Source organism: Loxodonta africana, chromosome 3 (genome assembly GCF_030014295.1).
Source record: "Loxodonta africana isolate mLoxAfr1 chromosome 3, mLoxAfr1.hap2, whole genome shotgun sequence".
Classification (NCBI taxonomy): Eukaryota; Metazoa; Chordata; class Mammalia; order Proboscidea; family Elephantidae; genus Loxodonta; species Loxodonta africana.
Window position 1 is genome coordinate 168490923 of NC_087344.1, and position 17817 is coordinate 168508739.

Sequence of the window (17817 nt, forward strand, 5' to 3'; positions counted from 1 at the left end):
AATGACGAATTTCAAAAAGATTAGACTACGTATCACAAGTGTTTCCCTCCCCATAAAATCAGTCCACTTAAGTGGTCCTGTAATTGGGTTAATCAATCAAGGTAGATGAATTCAGCATTTACGAGATAGAATCAAGTTAGAACCAAACCCAATTTAACAGTGTTTCTTAATCATGGTTGCATATTGGAATCACTGGAAACTTTTATAAAATACCATTGTCTGGGAAGAAATGACGGGAAAAGGCGGGGGGGGGGAGCCATTGTTTAGGGGGCACTGAATTTGTTAACAGTGGTAATTTGGAAAAGGATAGTAATAGTTGCACATGAACAAATTATACACATAAAATTGAATTGGGTAACGTTTTGTTATATGGATTTTTGCCACGAATAATGCAGTCTTAAAATATACCAATATCTGGGTCTCATCCCTTAGTATTCAGATAAAAACCTATATTCATAATGGAAATTTTGGGGGAGGGGATTTAAGTGATTATCATTCACAACTCTCACCCCACCCCATTTCATCTTTTCAAAAACATTAGCTACTGCCTTTGGGACACTCTGAAGAACTTAAATTTCTGGCTTATTATGCTATTCATTCCCACATACTGTATGCCTCATTATGGCTGTTCAACAGCCAAAGGTACTAGAATGGGAGTTCAGGAGTTCCTTCGAAATAGTATGCACATTTTGAGGGACAGTTCTACTCTGTCCTATAGGGTCGCTATGAGTCGGAATCGACTCGACGGCAGTGGTTTTTTATTGTTCTAGAGACTTCGTAGGTTTAATCAGAATCCTAAAAAGGGGCTCAAAACGTTAAGAATCATTAATCTTTAGATAATGCTAGAGTAACTGCAGAACTAAGTCAGACTAATAGAATCTAAATTAGACAGCATTAAAATGGACATTTTATATTAAAACTTTTAAGACTGATGATATTCTAGAATTTAACTGCAAATTTAACATTAGAAAACAGATGCAAAGAAGATACCAATACATGTAAAGGTGAGATCACTTTAGTAAGTTGAGAACAAAAACCATATGGAGGCTGCTAGTTATATTAAACTCTATTAAAAGCTTTTCAAAAGCACTCAAACTTTAACATTAAAAATCATAGGAAATCAAATGCAGTTTGATAGTCTTTTCAACTATTTGAAATAAATTCTTTCTACAGTTCATCTAAAATACACTATTAACATTCCGAGTAGAACTATATTCAAAAGAGTAGCACCATAATTTAAGGAATACTAAAAATCCAATGTAAGATAAATCTATTGGCTTTCATTACTAAGAATCATCTTTTTTTCTGCTCGGACATTAAGAAAAAAATAATTTCTAAGTGCGTTTAGTGTTAATTTACTCGATGTTCAATTGAAACAGAAAGATGACCGAATCTCCTACTTTTAAAAAAAGCATAGCATTTTTATACAGAGGAATCTCTTCATTTGATTAGATTTTTCTGAAATATCTAGTTAAATACATTAAGCCTGTGTGCGAACTCTTCCAGGGGTACAAGAGTTTGCTGTGCCATTTAACACTTTCACAATGTGGCTTCTGAGCGCTCAGCAGATGACCAATATAACTAGTGGGATAAAACAAATGTCAATATGGTATGCGAGAAAAGATCACTAGATTGACTGTCGGTAACACTCCTATTCTGGCACTGACTAAACATAACCACTTCAGGGCTCTATTTTCTGTCGAAAATGAATCAATTGGATGAGTTATCTTATAAAAGTTCCTCGAAGTCCAAATTTTCATTCAGTCTAAAGTGATCCAAGTTAAAAATATCTCAATAAGCACCTTTGATGTGAAACAAAGAAACCAAACAAAGCATCATCCTAGTGCCACACTGACAAAGCGAAGTGCCATTACTAAGAACTCTCATAAGGATTATTGACTGTCACATACGTCCAGTTCTGGTCTACATATTTATCTTTAAAATTAACTGTTACCTGGGTGCTGAGATGTCCTGCTACACAAAATGCTACTCTCTTCACTTTCCACATGAAAACACTTGAGTTAAAAAAAAAAGTTAACAAACGGGGGAAAAGCCAACACCCAGGCTAAAGGATTTAATCCAGCATTTATTCCACACTCATGATGGTTCTCTGTAATTGGAATACAAGTCATAAGAATAATCTTATCAAATAACTTGCTGATAGTCTTAAATAATGCAGCACAGCATTACTCTTTAATATCTCTGTTCTAGATTGTTTAAAAACTCAAACAGCAGTCTTCATTACCAATAAAAAAAGTTTTCAATTTTAAAAAAAGGACATTATCAAGCTGTTTCATAATTTATTTTCCATTTATAAAAATGATTTGGAAGCTTGAGGCTTGAATCCGCTTCTCTACTCAACTGTCCCACCCTCTCCCAATTTCATGTTAGTATAGGGTTGCTGCAAAAATGCTAGGCTTTAGACATTAATTCTCTCTTTAATATAGTATTTTAAAATCTGAGAATTCAAGAAAAAAAGATTACATGTCATGTATCTTTTCAAATAAAAAAGGAAAACTAGGTGAATAAATTTTAGGCATACTAAGTGTCCCTTTGAGGTAGAATGCTAAAAGGACTTTTGATCAAATCACAGCCTAATTTAAACCTCTGCATCAGAAACTAACTTCTCAAACTCTCTATAAAGGTAACTGGAGAATATAAGTATAACATAGTAACAAGAGCCTTCCGAGATAATATACAGTGGACAAAAATGTTAATCCTAACAAATGCTGCCTTCATGTACATTGAATGCACACAGATAATTCTCCTATAATACACATCCAAGAATCATTCTCAAAGTCTTTAGCATTCTATTATGAAAAGCATAGCCATGCTAACTTCAGTACACAAACCATAATCCCACGCCTACAAAACAAAAATAGAATTAGTGGCAGTTTATTGCCTTATACAAATTTAACCAACATGGCAACCATGCCAAAGGAATTAGAACATTTGCAGGACATATGTACAGACTGTACATTTAAAAAAAAAACATTAAGAATGCCAACAACAATCTGTGCATCACGTGTCAAACTCAACAACTGGGTGAAAACATCAATGCAATAAATGGGATTACAAAGGCACTTCCCTACAGAAAAGAGGAAATGAAAATGCAGCCTAAAGGGAGCTTGAAGAGTGTGTAACTACTGCACAATCTCAATTCAGGAAAAAAAAAAAAAAAAGCAAATTTAATCAAATATTTATAGGATTCAATGTGATCCACTTTTACAAAAAATCTTCACACAGTCTCATCTTTGTTTTTATGTTGTTTTTCTTGGCTTTCTCGTTCTATACTTTGGCTCCTTCGACGATCATGTTTGTCAGACTGGTCCTTACTATCACTGGTATCTCGTTTGTGGGAACGTTCTTTGCTTCTGCTACGCTTTCTAGATTTTTCTTTGCTGGGGCTATGTTCCCGTTTTTTTGACTTTTCAATACTGTCAGTTCTTCCTTGACTGCCACTTCTACTTCGTTTATTTGATTTTTCTTTACTTTCATTTTTATGTTTACTTGATTTCTCTTTGCTCCTGCTTCTACTTCGCTTTCCTGCATTTCTACTTCTACTCCTACTTCTATGTTTCCTCTCTCTGCTTCTACTTCTACTGTGTTTTTTCTCTTTCTTGGAATCTTTTTTGTCATCTCTATGCCGCCTATCATCTTTGTCATCTTTATGTTTCTTCTCTTCTACCTCACCTCTACTTCTTCGTTCCTTGGACCGTTCTCTGGATCGCTCTCTCTCCTTTTCTCGGTCATTACCTTTCTCCTTATCATAGTCACGATCTCGTCTTCTACCTCTCTCATTTTCTTTCTCTCTTTCTCGATCCCTGTCCCTTCTATCCCCTTTCCTATCACGACTTCGACTACGACTTCTATGCCTTTCCCTACTCCTGCTATGCCTGCGTTCCAAACCCCGATCAATACTTCTGGATCTTCGCCTTTCCTTCTCCCTTTCTTTGGCTTCACGTTCTAGTCGTTGGCGTTCTTTCTCTCTTTCTAATTCTCTGTCAAAGCTTGAAGAACCATGGCCCTCCCGATGATGGCTTCTACTTCTTGATCTTCTTGGGGACCTCCGTGGACTCAGTGATCTCCTTGGAGACCTAAAGAAGGAAATGCCAGTGAATAAAATGTCTCAAGAAAATTTAACTTTCATCAGTGTTATTTATTTAGGCCACCAGTTTACAAACATGTCAAGAATAATTAAAGCAAAAAATCTGCTTATTCTCATTTACAGATACATAATTTTGTTGGGAATGCACTGAAAGGTAGAAAAGGACCTTTGGAGTGGAAAAGTGACAAATTCATAAAATGAACAGTATAAACAGAATTCCCTATCTATTTACGAGAACCGTTAACTTTCTATAAGTCGTACCTACAAAATAAGCACAACCAAGAGTTGAATTACCTTGAACGTCTACGTTCAACGTGTCTGTCTATTTCCTCAGCACCTTCCTTCCCATCTTTCTTGATCTTTCTAGGTCGGGTTTTAATCTGTTGATCAATATTCTTCTGAACTGGAACTGGAATTCTTGGAAACAAGGTAGAAAACCATTCCAGTTTTGTGAGAAAAGACCGTAGCATTTCTCCAATGGTCATTACACAGCCTCCACCAGCCTTCACATCTAGGTCCTACAGAAACACAAAAGATACCCTAGCCGTCAAAAAAAACATTTCAAATGTATAAAATAACACTATAAAAATATTATACCATCTTTGGAATCTCGAATATAAAAATATTGTAATAGAAAAATTTCAATTTGTGTACCTTTCTAATCTCTTAATGAATGGTACAGAGAAATACTTGGGCTTTGTGTGTGCATGCAGGTGAGAACAAACCCTGCAGCCTCGTGGGCATAAAGGAAACTGGTCTCACTCAGTTAACAAGACTAGGAAAAAGCCCCTTACATTAGCAAACTGTGTGGAACAATTGGCTTAAATCTACATTCCACATGCCTATTAAGTACATGTTCTTTATTTCTGTGGATGTTTGCACACATCATACCTAGTACTGTAACCTAGCTACACATGAACTACTTCTGACAGTTCTTGTCTAAAGGTAATCTTTTAACAGCTCTAATATAAAATGAAACCCTAGTAAAACTGGAAGCAATAGCAAACCAACTGCCATGAAGCAGTGAGGTTCCTAATTTAGAGTTATGTAGAAAATAAATAAATGGAACAAATAATTGGAAACGCATAATCCATGATGACCATTGTCTCTGAAAAGGGTCATTACCGCATGAAGGCCTTCTTGCTATGCCCTCTCACAGCTCAGGACATGTTAGTCAGCTATTGTCAGTCCCAAACCTATAGTGCAAGCACACAAGGAAAGTGAGATTTGTTATCTAAACAGGAAAACAAGAGCTATAGGTAAAACTGCTTGCACTCACACACATTTAAGTGTTCAGATATACAGTATTTCCAAATATAATCGCTGCAGATATCTAAGGAAGAAAACAATAAGTTAGCTTAAATAGAGGACCTCAGGTTTGTAAACAATAAAAAGCAGATTAAATAGAAGCATTCAGAAACAAACCTAATACACTACCACTGAAGAAAAGGAACATGCTTTTCATAAGACAAATGAGAGAAGAGCTTTGGTCTGAAAATCTCATCGAAAGAGAAAAATAAACTTTAAGAAGATTGTGATTATCACCTAACACAAACACTTTTTGTTTGCTTCTTCCATTAATAAACTCAGCAAACATGCCAAAAATTGCAGAGAAAAATAACAATTCTCCACGTCTACATGAGTGAGATGCTTGTTTAGGTGAGTACTTAAGAGCAAAAATGTGACAAAGATTTCCATTAGAACTGATATTTGATTCAACAAATTCTTTGAATGAACTTTTAAAAATATGACTACTGAAACAAAGCACATAAAGTCTGCTTTATGAACCTTTAAATATAGTGGTGGGGGTAGATGTACAACAAAATACCGTTCTTCATTAAGTACTTTTTAAGATCTTTGACTTTACTATGCATGCAACTACGTATATGACTTAAATTTGACACAGTAAAGTTTTCCAAACCAAAAACCAAATCCACTGCCATCGAGTTAATTCTGTCTCATAGCGATCCTACAAGACAGAAAAGAACTGCCCCACAGGGTTTCCAAGGAACGGCCGGTGGATTCGAACAGCCGATGTTTTGGTTAGCAGCCAAAGTAACTTTTTTTTTTGAACGTATGTAGCAAGCTCAACTTTGTTAAGTGTGAACAGCATACTAAATTTAGGATTAAAAAAAAGCCTAAATTACTAATTGAAAGAGAAAATTTACTTTTAGCTTTATAGATACGTATAGTGTACTAGGAGTCAGAAAGCTACAATTAAAATATCATTTATTTGTTCTCTCACCTTGAACAAGTCATCTAAGCTTTCAGCCTATTTTAAGTCCCACCCAGCTCTTCAATTCTGCGCTTCTATGCAAGTGGGAATACTGATATTTGGAAGTTAGAGGGTAAAGAACTGAAAAGTTCCAGAAGAAAAAAGCTATAATTAGTCTTCTACATGCATGTCTTTTATTGCCTCGATCTTGAGCAGGGCCCACCTTAAAAAGTCACTATCAATTGTACAAGTCAGGATCTATACAATACAAAGAACCTAATGAGGAAGAGAAATTTTTCAATAGTTACCAAAACATTTAAGCAGTTCAAAAATAAGAAAATAAACCATTAGAAATTTAACCTAAGGTACATAAAATCTACCAAGTCTTAGTAAAAAAGATATTAATTCCAAAAATATTTGCCTGAAATAAATTTAACTATATACATAAAATTCTAAGACATTAAACTTTCAATAAATAAAACCTATTAAAAACATGAGAGTAATCAGAAGAAAATGAATTATTACCCTGTTGACATACCTCTTCATCATCAAGGAAGGATTCAAACCAGTCCCATAGATCTGTAGGGGGCTGTGTGTACCTAGAATTACAAAAGACTATTAAGCTTACACGTTTTAAAATGAAATGCTGACTGGAAATGCAGATAAATGCGTGCTCACCTTATATACATAAATCCAAGAGCTCTAATATATGGGGAGTCTGTGTGTGTTATGAGACCCATCACTTGCTTACGCGTTAACTTCAGAGTAAATAATTTGTATAACAGGCAAAAGGCTGTAGAAACAATTCCTCCGGTTCCAACACCTCGAACCTTTAGTGAAAACAGAGTTAAGTAATAAAATAGTTAAGAAATTTAATACCAACTGATTAATCCTGTTAGGTATACAATAACAAACCATAAACCTATAACCTAGGACTAAGAAAACAAGGCATAAAAAATAAGTTTCTAACCCCATTATATGGACATGTGAGTTTAGATTTTTTAAATTCCAAGATTTGCCAACTAACTGCCATTTGAGACTGTAATTGACAACAGATAGACTTTCAGTTTTCAAAATACAAACTTAGTTGTCAGACACTCAAAAACTGAAAAAATGCACGTACTTCTACTTACCCCTCCGCACATCCCTGTCTGGCCTGCTGTTTTCCTGCTTCCTTTCTCCCATGGTTCAACATGAGTGACCTGAAAATAGAAAAGATGACCAAGACAAACATTCATACTTTGAATTTTTTTTTTTTTAAGTCTGATTTAAGTAAACCCAAGTCCATAACAGAGTAGCTCTTCCAAAAGTTTGGAAGTTGGGTATTTTGGCATTACGTATAGTTTTGTTTACTTGCATTATGAAAATCATCTTGAAAAACTGCTTAGAAAAACTCTTTGAAGAGCACCAGTAAAGCTATCATGATTTAACAAAATCTTAACACAGCTTTACAGAGCAGAAATTTCATTTAAGCAGCTTTGTAGAGAGCCTGATACTTATACGCATGGGAGCAAGGAAATCTTTGGTAGGCCAGCAGTTAAATTTACCTTTTAGTAAGAATATGAGAATATAAAAGATAAAGAAATAACAGAATGGGTTATTAATTCCATACATTTAAATGTATAAATATAACTGTAATATGCTTTAAAGACCAAACTATGGAACCCTGAAACAAACATAAAACTGAAACTTTTTTTTTTTTTTTTACTATTTAAGCTAGTCTTCACATGCTGCTAGGGTCAAAAACTACCTGAGGTAGCTATTTACTATATGTACATATTACAGACTCAGGTCCCCATATTACTCAAGGAAACAAAGCTAAACAGTATTTTCAAACTGCTACTACGTATATCTAGTTTCATATACTTGTGGAAAAATGCTTGACCATATTTTAACTTTGTATCTTTTTATGAGTTGCTTAAAATTTCTCATTTTAAAATGGGCTTAAGGCTCCAACTTAAAGCAAAAGATATTAATTAAAAAAAATCTTTAAAATACTTGTAACAGTTCAATTTCATGACAATTAAAAAGATCTACGTTATAAAATAAAAATGCCTTGAAGAAAGCATGCTAAAACAGTACAGAAATTACTTCTGATACAAAATTATAGGTTAAATTTTTATCTGTATTTTTTTCATGATCAGTTACTGTACATTCCTGATTAAAGATGAAATTACAAAGGCCACACCTACAGACATCATTCTTGTTATTTCAGTCAATGTGTAACTCATTTTCAGTCTAATTATGTGAACCAATGCAAAATTTTCCCAGACTATAAATTTTGAATAAGTGTGAAGAGTCATCATACTAAGTATAATCAACAATGATACAGTATCATCTTTGCTAAGGTGGGCACCCTATAAAAATGACATACTTTATCTAAAAATAGCAAACCAAAAACCAAACCAAATCCAGTGCCATTGAGTCGATTCCGACTCATAGCGACCCTATAGGACAGAGTAGAACTGCCCCATAGAGTTTCCAAGGAGCGCCTGATGGATTCAAACTGCCACCAGTTTGGTTAGCTGTCATCGCACTTAACCACTATGCCACCAGGGTTTCCAAAAATAGCAAAGAATGAGAATATTAGCTCTAAAACAGATAACCTAAGAAGGTCTTTTGGAAAGGTAAGACCCATTTTTATTTCTAAACTTAAAAACAAAAGCAAACAAAACTCTTGTTCTTTTTGTGCGTGAATTTCTAAAACTGTTTTTCCACCTACCCATGTTTACATTTTACAGTTTTCAGTGGCTTTAGACAGAAGAGCATCCATTTAAAATCTAAGTGCTATATTCCTTTGCTCAGCAGACTCATGCATTGCTTAACTGTTTCATTTCCTTTCCCCAGTTTGCTGTATAAAGGATATCTCCATTCCTTGAGTTAGGCTAGCCAAAGTAAGGGATGAACGCAATACAAACTTAGATTACCATTAGAAAAAAGAGGTCCACATATTTCAGCGATTATTTCTTCTGGATGTCTTGATAACAAAACCTAGGTCTTCAGTTTTACAACTTAAGAAATAATTTCTGGTAGAATCTTAAGTAGTTCTAAAACACAATACTCAAAACTTAAAAGCCAGTTCTTCCTCTTTAGCATTAGCATTTCTATGTTTTAAAACAGTGCCTGGTGCAAAAAGAGCAGAACCCAATTTTCAACTATTTAAGGTTTACTACTTAAATAAACCTAAGAGTTAGATATTATTCACCATACTGTATCCATGCTAAAAAGGGCTTACCTTTTAAAAGTGTTAAAAAAAAAAAAAAAGCTCATAGTATGACAATCAGACCTACAGTGGGCTCCTTTTAAGAAGTTACCAAATTTATTTCAGTGTACAGGCAAGTTCTTGGGTTAAAAACATCAGTATGTAGTCAACCAGCCCCCGTAAAGCCTATTATATTAAAAATCCAAGGTACATACAATGTTCACAATAACAGACAGGCTCTACTTTGCAATGGAAATCAAAACATTATTGTTACTGTATTACTACGTTAAACATGTTTTAGTGTATCTGGAAGTGTTTCTTTAACGTTTCTCTTATGCACAGAAAGATACACTATATACTGCATACTAAGAGAGTTGACTAACTGACCTTAGATACGAACCATACCCAATAAACCTAAGAAATCCAACTTACGTACAAATTTGACTCAAAGACAGGCTAAGGAACATAACTCCTTTGTAATCTGGGGACTGCCTGTACTTTATAAGCCCAAAGTTGAACTGTATTACTCAAGATACGATTTCTATTAAAAAAAAAACAACTCTATAATATCTCAATATTCTTCAATACGTCAGTCACTTAATTGAGAAGGTGGACTAAACAACCTAAATGCAAATAAAAAGAATTTCTTTTGCTAACACCTCTACCAGCATGTCCATATCACAAAAAAATACGTGGCCTGTCTCAAGTGTTTTAAGAGTCAATATGGACAAAGCAAATTAAATATTACATGTTCTAACTAAATATATAAAAATGTTAACAGTATCATTAGTATTAACATATAAATTAACCTTAAGAGGCCTGGAAGATATTTTTAAAACTACATTAATTTTCAGGGAAGTGGAGAAGGCCTGCCTAGTTGGTGAGAAAAAGACCAAAATCAATGGCCAAAAAAGAAAAAAAAAAAATCTAATTAGCTGTTCATTTAACCAGGGAAATGCATTTATGGCGATTGAGCATGATTAATAGTGCATACCTCTACCTGCGACCCTGGGCTGCTCCGAGCCTCGCTGCAAGACTGAGTCAATCCTGCTAACGAAACAAGAACTGAGACAAGAGTGCAGTGAGGAGGCGCCAGGTGAGCTCCCCAGCACAGCCAAGCCAGCACCGACCCTGCCGCAGAAGCCCAGGGCCCAGATAATTCTAAACAAAACAAGCCCAATGCACGGGTGGGTGAGACCTCTTACTCCTGACTTCCTGCTGGGAAAATTTCCAGGCCTTCTGTACACCACTTGCACTGGTACCTCTCCACCCTCAACCCTCCCACCCCATCCGAGACACGCACTGACCATTTCCCTGTTTGGATCGGATAGTGAGTACCAACAACACGAGGCCAACACTGAAGTCACCACACGCCCTGGCCCAGGGTGAGCGGGAGAAGCACCAACAAGTTGGCGCTGAGTAGATCCACGTCAAAAGGAATCATTTTAAAGCTGTAAACTGGAGAGGCTTGTGTTACTTTTTCTCTCTCCCCCACCCCTCTTGCCCAACTCCCCTTTAGGGGTAGGCAGGAGGTTGGAGGACAACGTCAACCAATGGTGGCGGTCTCTCCCGGCCCTAAAAGCCTGAAAAAAGGAAGCGGGAGGGCGGCCCCAGTACGACCCCTCCCTAATAGACCGCGGCTACCCATCAGCTCGACCTTCCCCCACCCACAAATCCTCCTCGGATCTCGGGGGGTTGCCTCCGCCCGTTTCCTCCATCCTCCCCTTGTCTGAACTCACCCCCAGCCAAGGGCCTAGACGCTTCGTACCTTAAAGTAGATCTCGTCCACCACCTCGTGGTAGGTCTTGAGCTCGTAGAGCTGTACTTTGAAGTACGGCGACGACAGGATGTTGGTCAGGATCATGGGGTTGAGGTTCATGGTCTTCTCGTTGCCCCACAGCGGCAGCACATTGCCCTGCTTGCCCGAGACGGCCGGCTTGGTGGCGCCGCCGCCGCCGCACTGTTGCTGTTGCTGGGCCGCGGCTGCGGCCGCCTGGTGCTGCGGCTGCGAGTTGCCTGTCAGCGCGGGGCTGTTGTTAGCCATGTTGCGGCGTAAGGAGGGAAGGAAGAGGGAGGGGGGAGGGGGCCAAGCTCGATCTCGCTCTTCGGGACAACGGTCCGGGACCCTACTCCATGGAACGCCGTCGGGAGAGGGGGCCGCCTGGCTGTGCCCCAGCCGGATGAGGGAAGCAATGGGGCCGCCGGCAAATGGACCCCAGGCGACGAGGAGACGACGGGACGCAGGCCGCGAGAACTCCCGGCACAAGGCGAGCCGGCGAGCGGAGAGCTCGATCTCTTCCGCCAACTGCCCCTGGGAACAAGATGGCGGGCCCGACGGATGTGACGCCACAGGCCCCAGAGTTCCAAGCTGAGCCGACGGCCAATCAGAGACGTCCGGGTGGGCTGGAAATTCCTCTTCCTGGTGATCGCGCTTCTGCGCGTTCTCCGCATGCTGCGGTTGAAGTTGTTGCTGCCAGTGGCTGACCTCACGGGGGACGGGTAGTAGACCCAGTTTTTTTGCGTTTTTGTGGTTGGTCTGGGAGCCCTGTTTCTCTTGCCAAGTACTGGGCAGAAAAGGGTTTGCATGGCCGCTGTGTGCTTGCGAATTCGTGACTCTGCTCCTAGGAGTATCCGAGAGAGTCATCTGGACTCACTGTTTTAAGATTTTTTGGAAGGTTTGGTCGTCGGGGATTCCTCTTCCATATAATTCCGGAGTGAGAGCTTCCTATCCTCCGCCGGACTCTAGTGTCCGGCCGGCGAACTTATTGTTTGGGCTTTAGTTTATTCACCTGTAAATCGGGATAACATCTTCGGCTGTTGTGAGCATTAAAAGGGTTACTATACCTGGAGTGCCTAGTAGAATGCTCCTTTCAGGCTTTTCTTTCCCACTAATTAAGTTCCTTCAATTTTACAGGTGAATTCTGAGGGGTCAATTTGGGCGAGGCACTGCGAATGATGGGGGAAGGGCGGGAAGAGGTGTAAAAACGAGTCAGAATCAGTCTCAGTTCTGAAGAGCTTCTGATAACTTAGAGATGGTTCATGGTATGTTTGGGAATTGAGGCTACAGAGGGTCTTGCGGTTTCTACAGGTGGGGTCCGACTAGGCAGTTTATCAGCAGAGAACAGCCTGAGTATATCTAGAGGCAGGGAAGATCAGGCTTATTAGAAGGTAAATAGCCCACTTGACAGGAGTCTGCAAATACGCTTACAAGAGAGTGATGGCTGGAGAGGAATTTGGGCCCTTGTGAAGTGCCTGGAATGCCAAAATGAGACATTAGGAAGTTGATGACATTTAAATCCAAGGGTTACATAATTACATCGAAGGACCCAAAGTCTATTTTAACGACGCTAATATTGCAATACTTTTTGGCTCTAATCTTTTCTTCGCACAGTATTGCCCAAGTCATCTTCCAAAAGTGCATCACTCCCCTACTCAGAAACCTTGGATGGCTCGCTCAGTAACATACTAATTGCCAAAATCTAATGACCTTTTTCATTCTTCATCATCTTTGATTTTGCTTTGTTACACTACTTACCATGTACACTTTCCTAGAAACTTAAGAGATCTTAATTTCATTGGCACATGCACAGAGGAGTGGAAAAGGATAAGACAGAGACCTTGGGGAAAAAATCCACACCTGGATAAAGATGAACCCGCAGGAGAAATGACCAGCAGAGAAGTAGGAGGTAAACCAGGAGAGAGTAGGAGGAACAAGGCAATATAGGTGTTTAATAAATGAATAAATTGCGTGATTGATTAATGTTTAGAACTGTACAGTACCTAAGTGGTTTTCCTATCTAGTTCCTTCGCTTTACATTGGAGGAAAACTAAAGCTTTGGGAAAAGTGGTTTTTCACCTCTTTCCTAAGTGGGAATAACAATAATTCTTGTTTTTCTATACGGTTGTTTATACCAAAACTACTTCCAAGTACAACTGACGAACCCAGCCTCTCTCTAATGAAATATCAGGTTTAAAGTACATTGAAAAAAAATTGAACCTAGATCTTTTTGGTGTATTTTTTTTCTCTGATAGTAATAGTTTAAGTTTATTGAGTTAACCCAGTGACATTCTAATTGCCAAATTCTATGATTTGTTATTATTCTTAGCATACATGATCTTTTGGTGTAGACTCAAACATTCATTTTCCCCTAGATTCTGGGTGAGAAGCTCAGTAGAGAGGTTGAAGTTGGATGTCTAAGTCTTAGTGGCATCAAATTAAGGGAGCCAGGTATTATGATAAAGTGCTTAACATATTCAGTGAATCCCTGCAATAACCCAAAGGCATTACTCTTATCCCCATTTTTAAGCTTTATTCAGGTATAATACTGAATACTGCACTGCACCTATATAAAGCTGTGAAGTTTGATCAGTTTTGACATATGCATATACCCATTAAACCACCACAATAAACATAATATTCATTTTTGTCACCCCCAAAGTTTTCATGTGCCCTTTAGTAATTCAACCACTTTCTGTCACTATCGATATAGTTTGCATTTTCTCAAATTTTATGTAGATAGAATTACACAGTATTTACCTTTTTTTGCCTGGTTTCTTTGACTCTGCATAGTTTTGAGATTCATCCTTGTTGCATATACCAAAAGGTTTTTTTTTTTTAATTATCGTTATTACCGCTAGATAGCATTTCATTGTATTACCACAATTTATCTATCCAGTCATCTGTTGATGAGCATTTGAATTGTTTCTAGTTTTGGGCTGTTACAAAACTGCTACGAACATTTGCGTATATAGCCTTTGTCACTTATGTATGTCACATTGTAGTCTTCGAATGGACATATATTTTCATGTCTCTTGGGGTAAATATCTAGAAGTGGAATGAGTGGGCCTTTTGACGGGTGTATGTTTAACTTTTTAAGAAACAGCTGAAATGTTTTCCAAAATGGTTTGTACCATTGTATATTCCACTTGCTCCATATGCCCACCAACAGCTGATACGTTTTTTAAAATTTTAGCCATTCTAATCAGCTTGTAGTGATATCTCATATGGCTTTAAGTTACATTTTCCTGATGACTATTGATGTTGAACATCTTTTCAGGTACGTATCAGCTTTTGTGTATCTTCTTTTGTAAAGTAACTTCAAATCTTTTGCGCATTTTCTATTTATGTTGTTTGTCTTATCGAGTTAGAAGAGTTCTTTACATGCTCTGGATACAAGTCCTTTGTGTTGCAAGTATTTTCACAGTCTGTGGCTTGTCTTTTAATTTTCTTAATGGTGTCTTCCAAAGAGTAAAACTTTTTTTACTTTGATGAAGTCCAATTTATCTTTTTCGTTTCATTTATGGTTTTTGTTTTTGTGTCACAGTGATATTCTATGTTTTCTTCTGGAAGTTTTATGTTTGGTATTTTATATTCAGGTCTATGATCCATTTTAAGTTAATTGTTACCTGTGGTGTGAGGTAGGGTTAATGTTCATTTCTATCCACACGTGTATAATCAGGTGATCCAGCGCTGTTTAAAAGACTTCTTTTCCCATTGAGTTGCATTTGCACCCTTGTCAAAAATCAAGTGACTCTACTTTGTCCCACTGATGTCTGTGTTTACCTTTCTGACAATACCAAACTATCTTGATTACTGTAGCTTTATAGTAAAATTTGAAATCAGGTTGGGTAAATCCTCCAATTTCATCCTTCCTCTTAAAAAGTGCTTTGTTTGCTGTAGGTCCTCTGCATTTCTGTCAATTTTTACAAAAAAAAAAAAAAAAATAGTCTGGCATGTTGGCATGTAGTAGGTGCTGAATGGAGCCCTGGAGGTGCAGTGGTTAAGAGCTTGGCTGCTAATCAAAAGGTCAGCAGTTTGAAACCCTATGGGGCAGTTCTGCTTTGCCCTATAGGGTTGCTATGAGTTGGAATCAACTCGACAGCAAGGGGCTTGGCTATTTTGGTCCTAGGTGCTAAATAAACGTATCATTCTTGAATAAATGAATAACGAATGAAAATAATTGGCATGTGTTGAGAGTAACCACTAAAATACGAGAAATTAAATGTTTTGAAATAATAACCAAGGACAGGGATAGCTTTGCCCAGCACCCGTAATTGTTCAGAACCACCACGAATCTGGAGTAATGTAAGAATTGACTATCAAGTACCCAAGAATTAAAAATCTGATGCAGTTGATAGGTTTGGCAACTAGAAAAAAAAAAGTTACTCATATTGGCTGTAATAATGACAAAAGCAAACAAAAACAAGGTCTGTTGGAAAAAATGAAAACTAAGCAAAATTTGAACACAAGGTTTATTCTGAGTAGTTATTCTGTATGTATCTAGGGAGACCATTTTGATTCCAGAAGAAGTAAATGGTTCAAAGAAGCTAGGTAAGCTAGGTACAATGAGACTTACAAAGAGAAGAGGTGGGAGAAATACGGAAGATCAACCGTTGGCTAATCTTAACATGTTTAATTGAACCCTACCCTTCCCCGTTTACTGATACCAGGTCACAAGATGGTCTCTGGACCTCCACCCAGCCATATCTTGAAATTCAAATTCAACAGGCCAGGTTTGGGCTTTGAACAGGAAAGAAAGAATTTGCAACTTTGGATAAACAGCTGGCAGAATTAATTTTAGTCAGGAATTTCTTTAAAGTGAATATTTGCTTTTGTGAGTGGAAAAAAAAACCCAAAACCTAAGCAAGATATCTACTATCAATACTTCTCTTTGACAGAAGTAAACAACAATGTTGTTGTTAGATGCAGTCGAGTCGATTCTGACTTATAGTAACCCTATGCACAACTGAATGAAATGCTGCCTGGTCCTGTACCATCCTTAAAATTGTTATGCTTGAGCCCATTGTTGCAGCCACTGTGTCAGTCCATTTCATTGAGAATTTTCCTCTTTTCTGCTGACCCTCTACTTTACCAAGCATGATGTCCTTCTCCAGGGACTGATCCCTCCTGACAACATGTCCAAGGTATGTAAGATGCAGTCTCGCCATCCTTGCTTCCAAGGAGCATTCTGGTTGTACTGCTTCCAATACAGATTTGCTCGTTCTTTTGGCAGTCCGTGGTATATTCAGTATTCTTAACCAACACCACAATTCAAAGGCATCAATTCTTTGGTCTTCCTTATTCATTGTCCAGCTTTCACATGCATATGATGCAGTTGAAAATACCGTGGCTTGGGTCAGGCACACCTTAGTCTTTAAGGTGACATCTTTGCTTTTCAACACCATAAAGAGGTCCTTTGCAGCAGATTTACCCAATGCAATGCGTCTTTTGATTTCTTGACTGCTGCTTCCATGGCTGTTGATTGTAGATCCAAGTAAAACGAAATCCTTAACAACTTCAACGTTTTCTCCATTTATGCCCTGTTCTTCTTCATATAGTCCAGCTTCTCCGATTATTTGCTCAGCATACAGATTGAATAGGTATGGTGAAAGGATACAACCTTGATGGACACCTTTCCTGACTTTAAACCACTCAGTATCCTCTTGTTATGTCTGAACAACTGCCTCTTGATCTATGTACAGGTTCCTCATAAGCACGATTAAGTGTTCTGGAGTTCCCATTCTTCTCAATGTTATCCATAGTTTGTTATGATCCACACAGTCGAATGCCTTTGTATAGTTAACGAAACACTGGTAAACATTCTTCTGGTATTCTCTGCTTTCAGCCAGGATCCGTCTGACATCAGCAATGATATCCCTGGTTCCATATCCTCTTCGTAATCTGGCTTGAATTTCTGGCAGTTCCCTGTTGATATACTGCTGCAGCCGCTTTTGAATGATCTTCAGCAAAATTTTGCTTGCGTATGATATTAATGATATTGTTCGATAATTTCTGCATTCAATTGGATCACTTTTCTTGGGAATAGGCATAAATATGGATCTCTTCTGGTCAGTTGCCCAGGTAGCTGTCTTCCATATTTCTTGGCATAGATGAGTGAGCACCTCCAGTGCTGCATCCATTTGTTGAAACATCTCCATTGATATTCCGCCAATCCCTGGAGCCTTGTTTTTCACCAGTGCCTTTAGTGCAGCTTGGAATTCTGCAGTACCATTGGTTCCTGATCATATGATACCTCTTGAAATGGTTGAAAATATCGACTAATTCTTTTTGATATAATGACTGTATTCCTTCTATCTTCTTTTGATGCTCCCTGTGTCGTTTAATGTTTTCCCCATAGAATCTGTCACTGTTGCAACTTGAGGCTTGAATTTTTTCTTCAGTTCTTTCAGCATGAGAAACGCTGAGCATGTTCATCCCTTTTGGTTTTCCATCTCCAGCTCTTTGCACATGTCATTATAATACTTTGTCTTCTCCAGCCGCCCTTTGGAATC

General features: G+C 38.0%; 1 protein-coding gene across 2 annotated transcripts; it reads right to left on the reverse strand.

The window, feature by feature from the left end:
* Positions 1–2066: 2066 nt before the first annotated feature.
* Positions 2067–11849, reverse strand: PRPF38B (pre-mRNA processing factor 38B). 2 transcript variants are annotated; one of them, XM_003409534.4, is made up of 6 exons: positions 11294–11849; positions 7457–7525; positions 7002–7153; positions 6862–6922; positions 4403–4626; positions 2067–4097 (listed from the first exon to the last, which is right to left on the reverse strand). In XM_003409534.4, exons 1-6 carry the CDS (start codon positions 11567–11569, stop codon positions 3239–3241), a joined length of 1641 nt encoding a protein of 546 aa, XP_003409582.1. In that variant the 5' UTR covers positions 11570–11849; the 3' UTR covers positions 2067–3238. The 2 variants fall into 2 exon arrangements, with proteins under 2 accessions (XP_003409582.1, XP_064138533.1); XM_064282463.1 differs by lacking the exon at positions 11294–11849 and adding an exon at positions 10833–11287 and having other exon boundaries at positions 7457–10572.
* Between the last annotated feature and the right edge of the window lie 5968 nt (positions 11850–17817).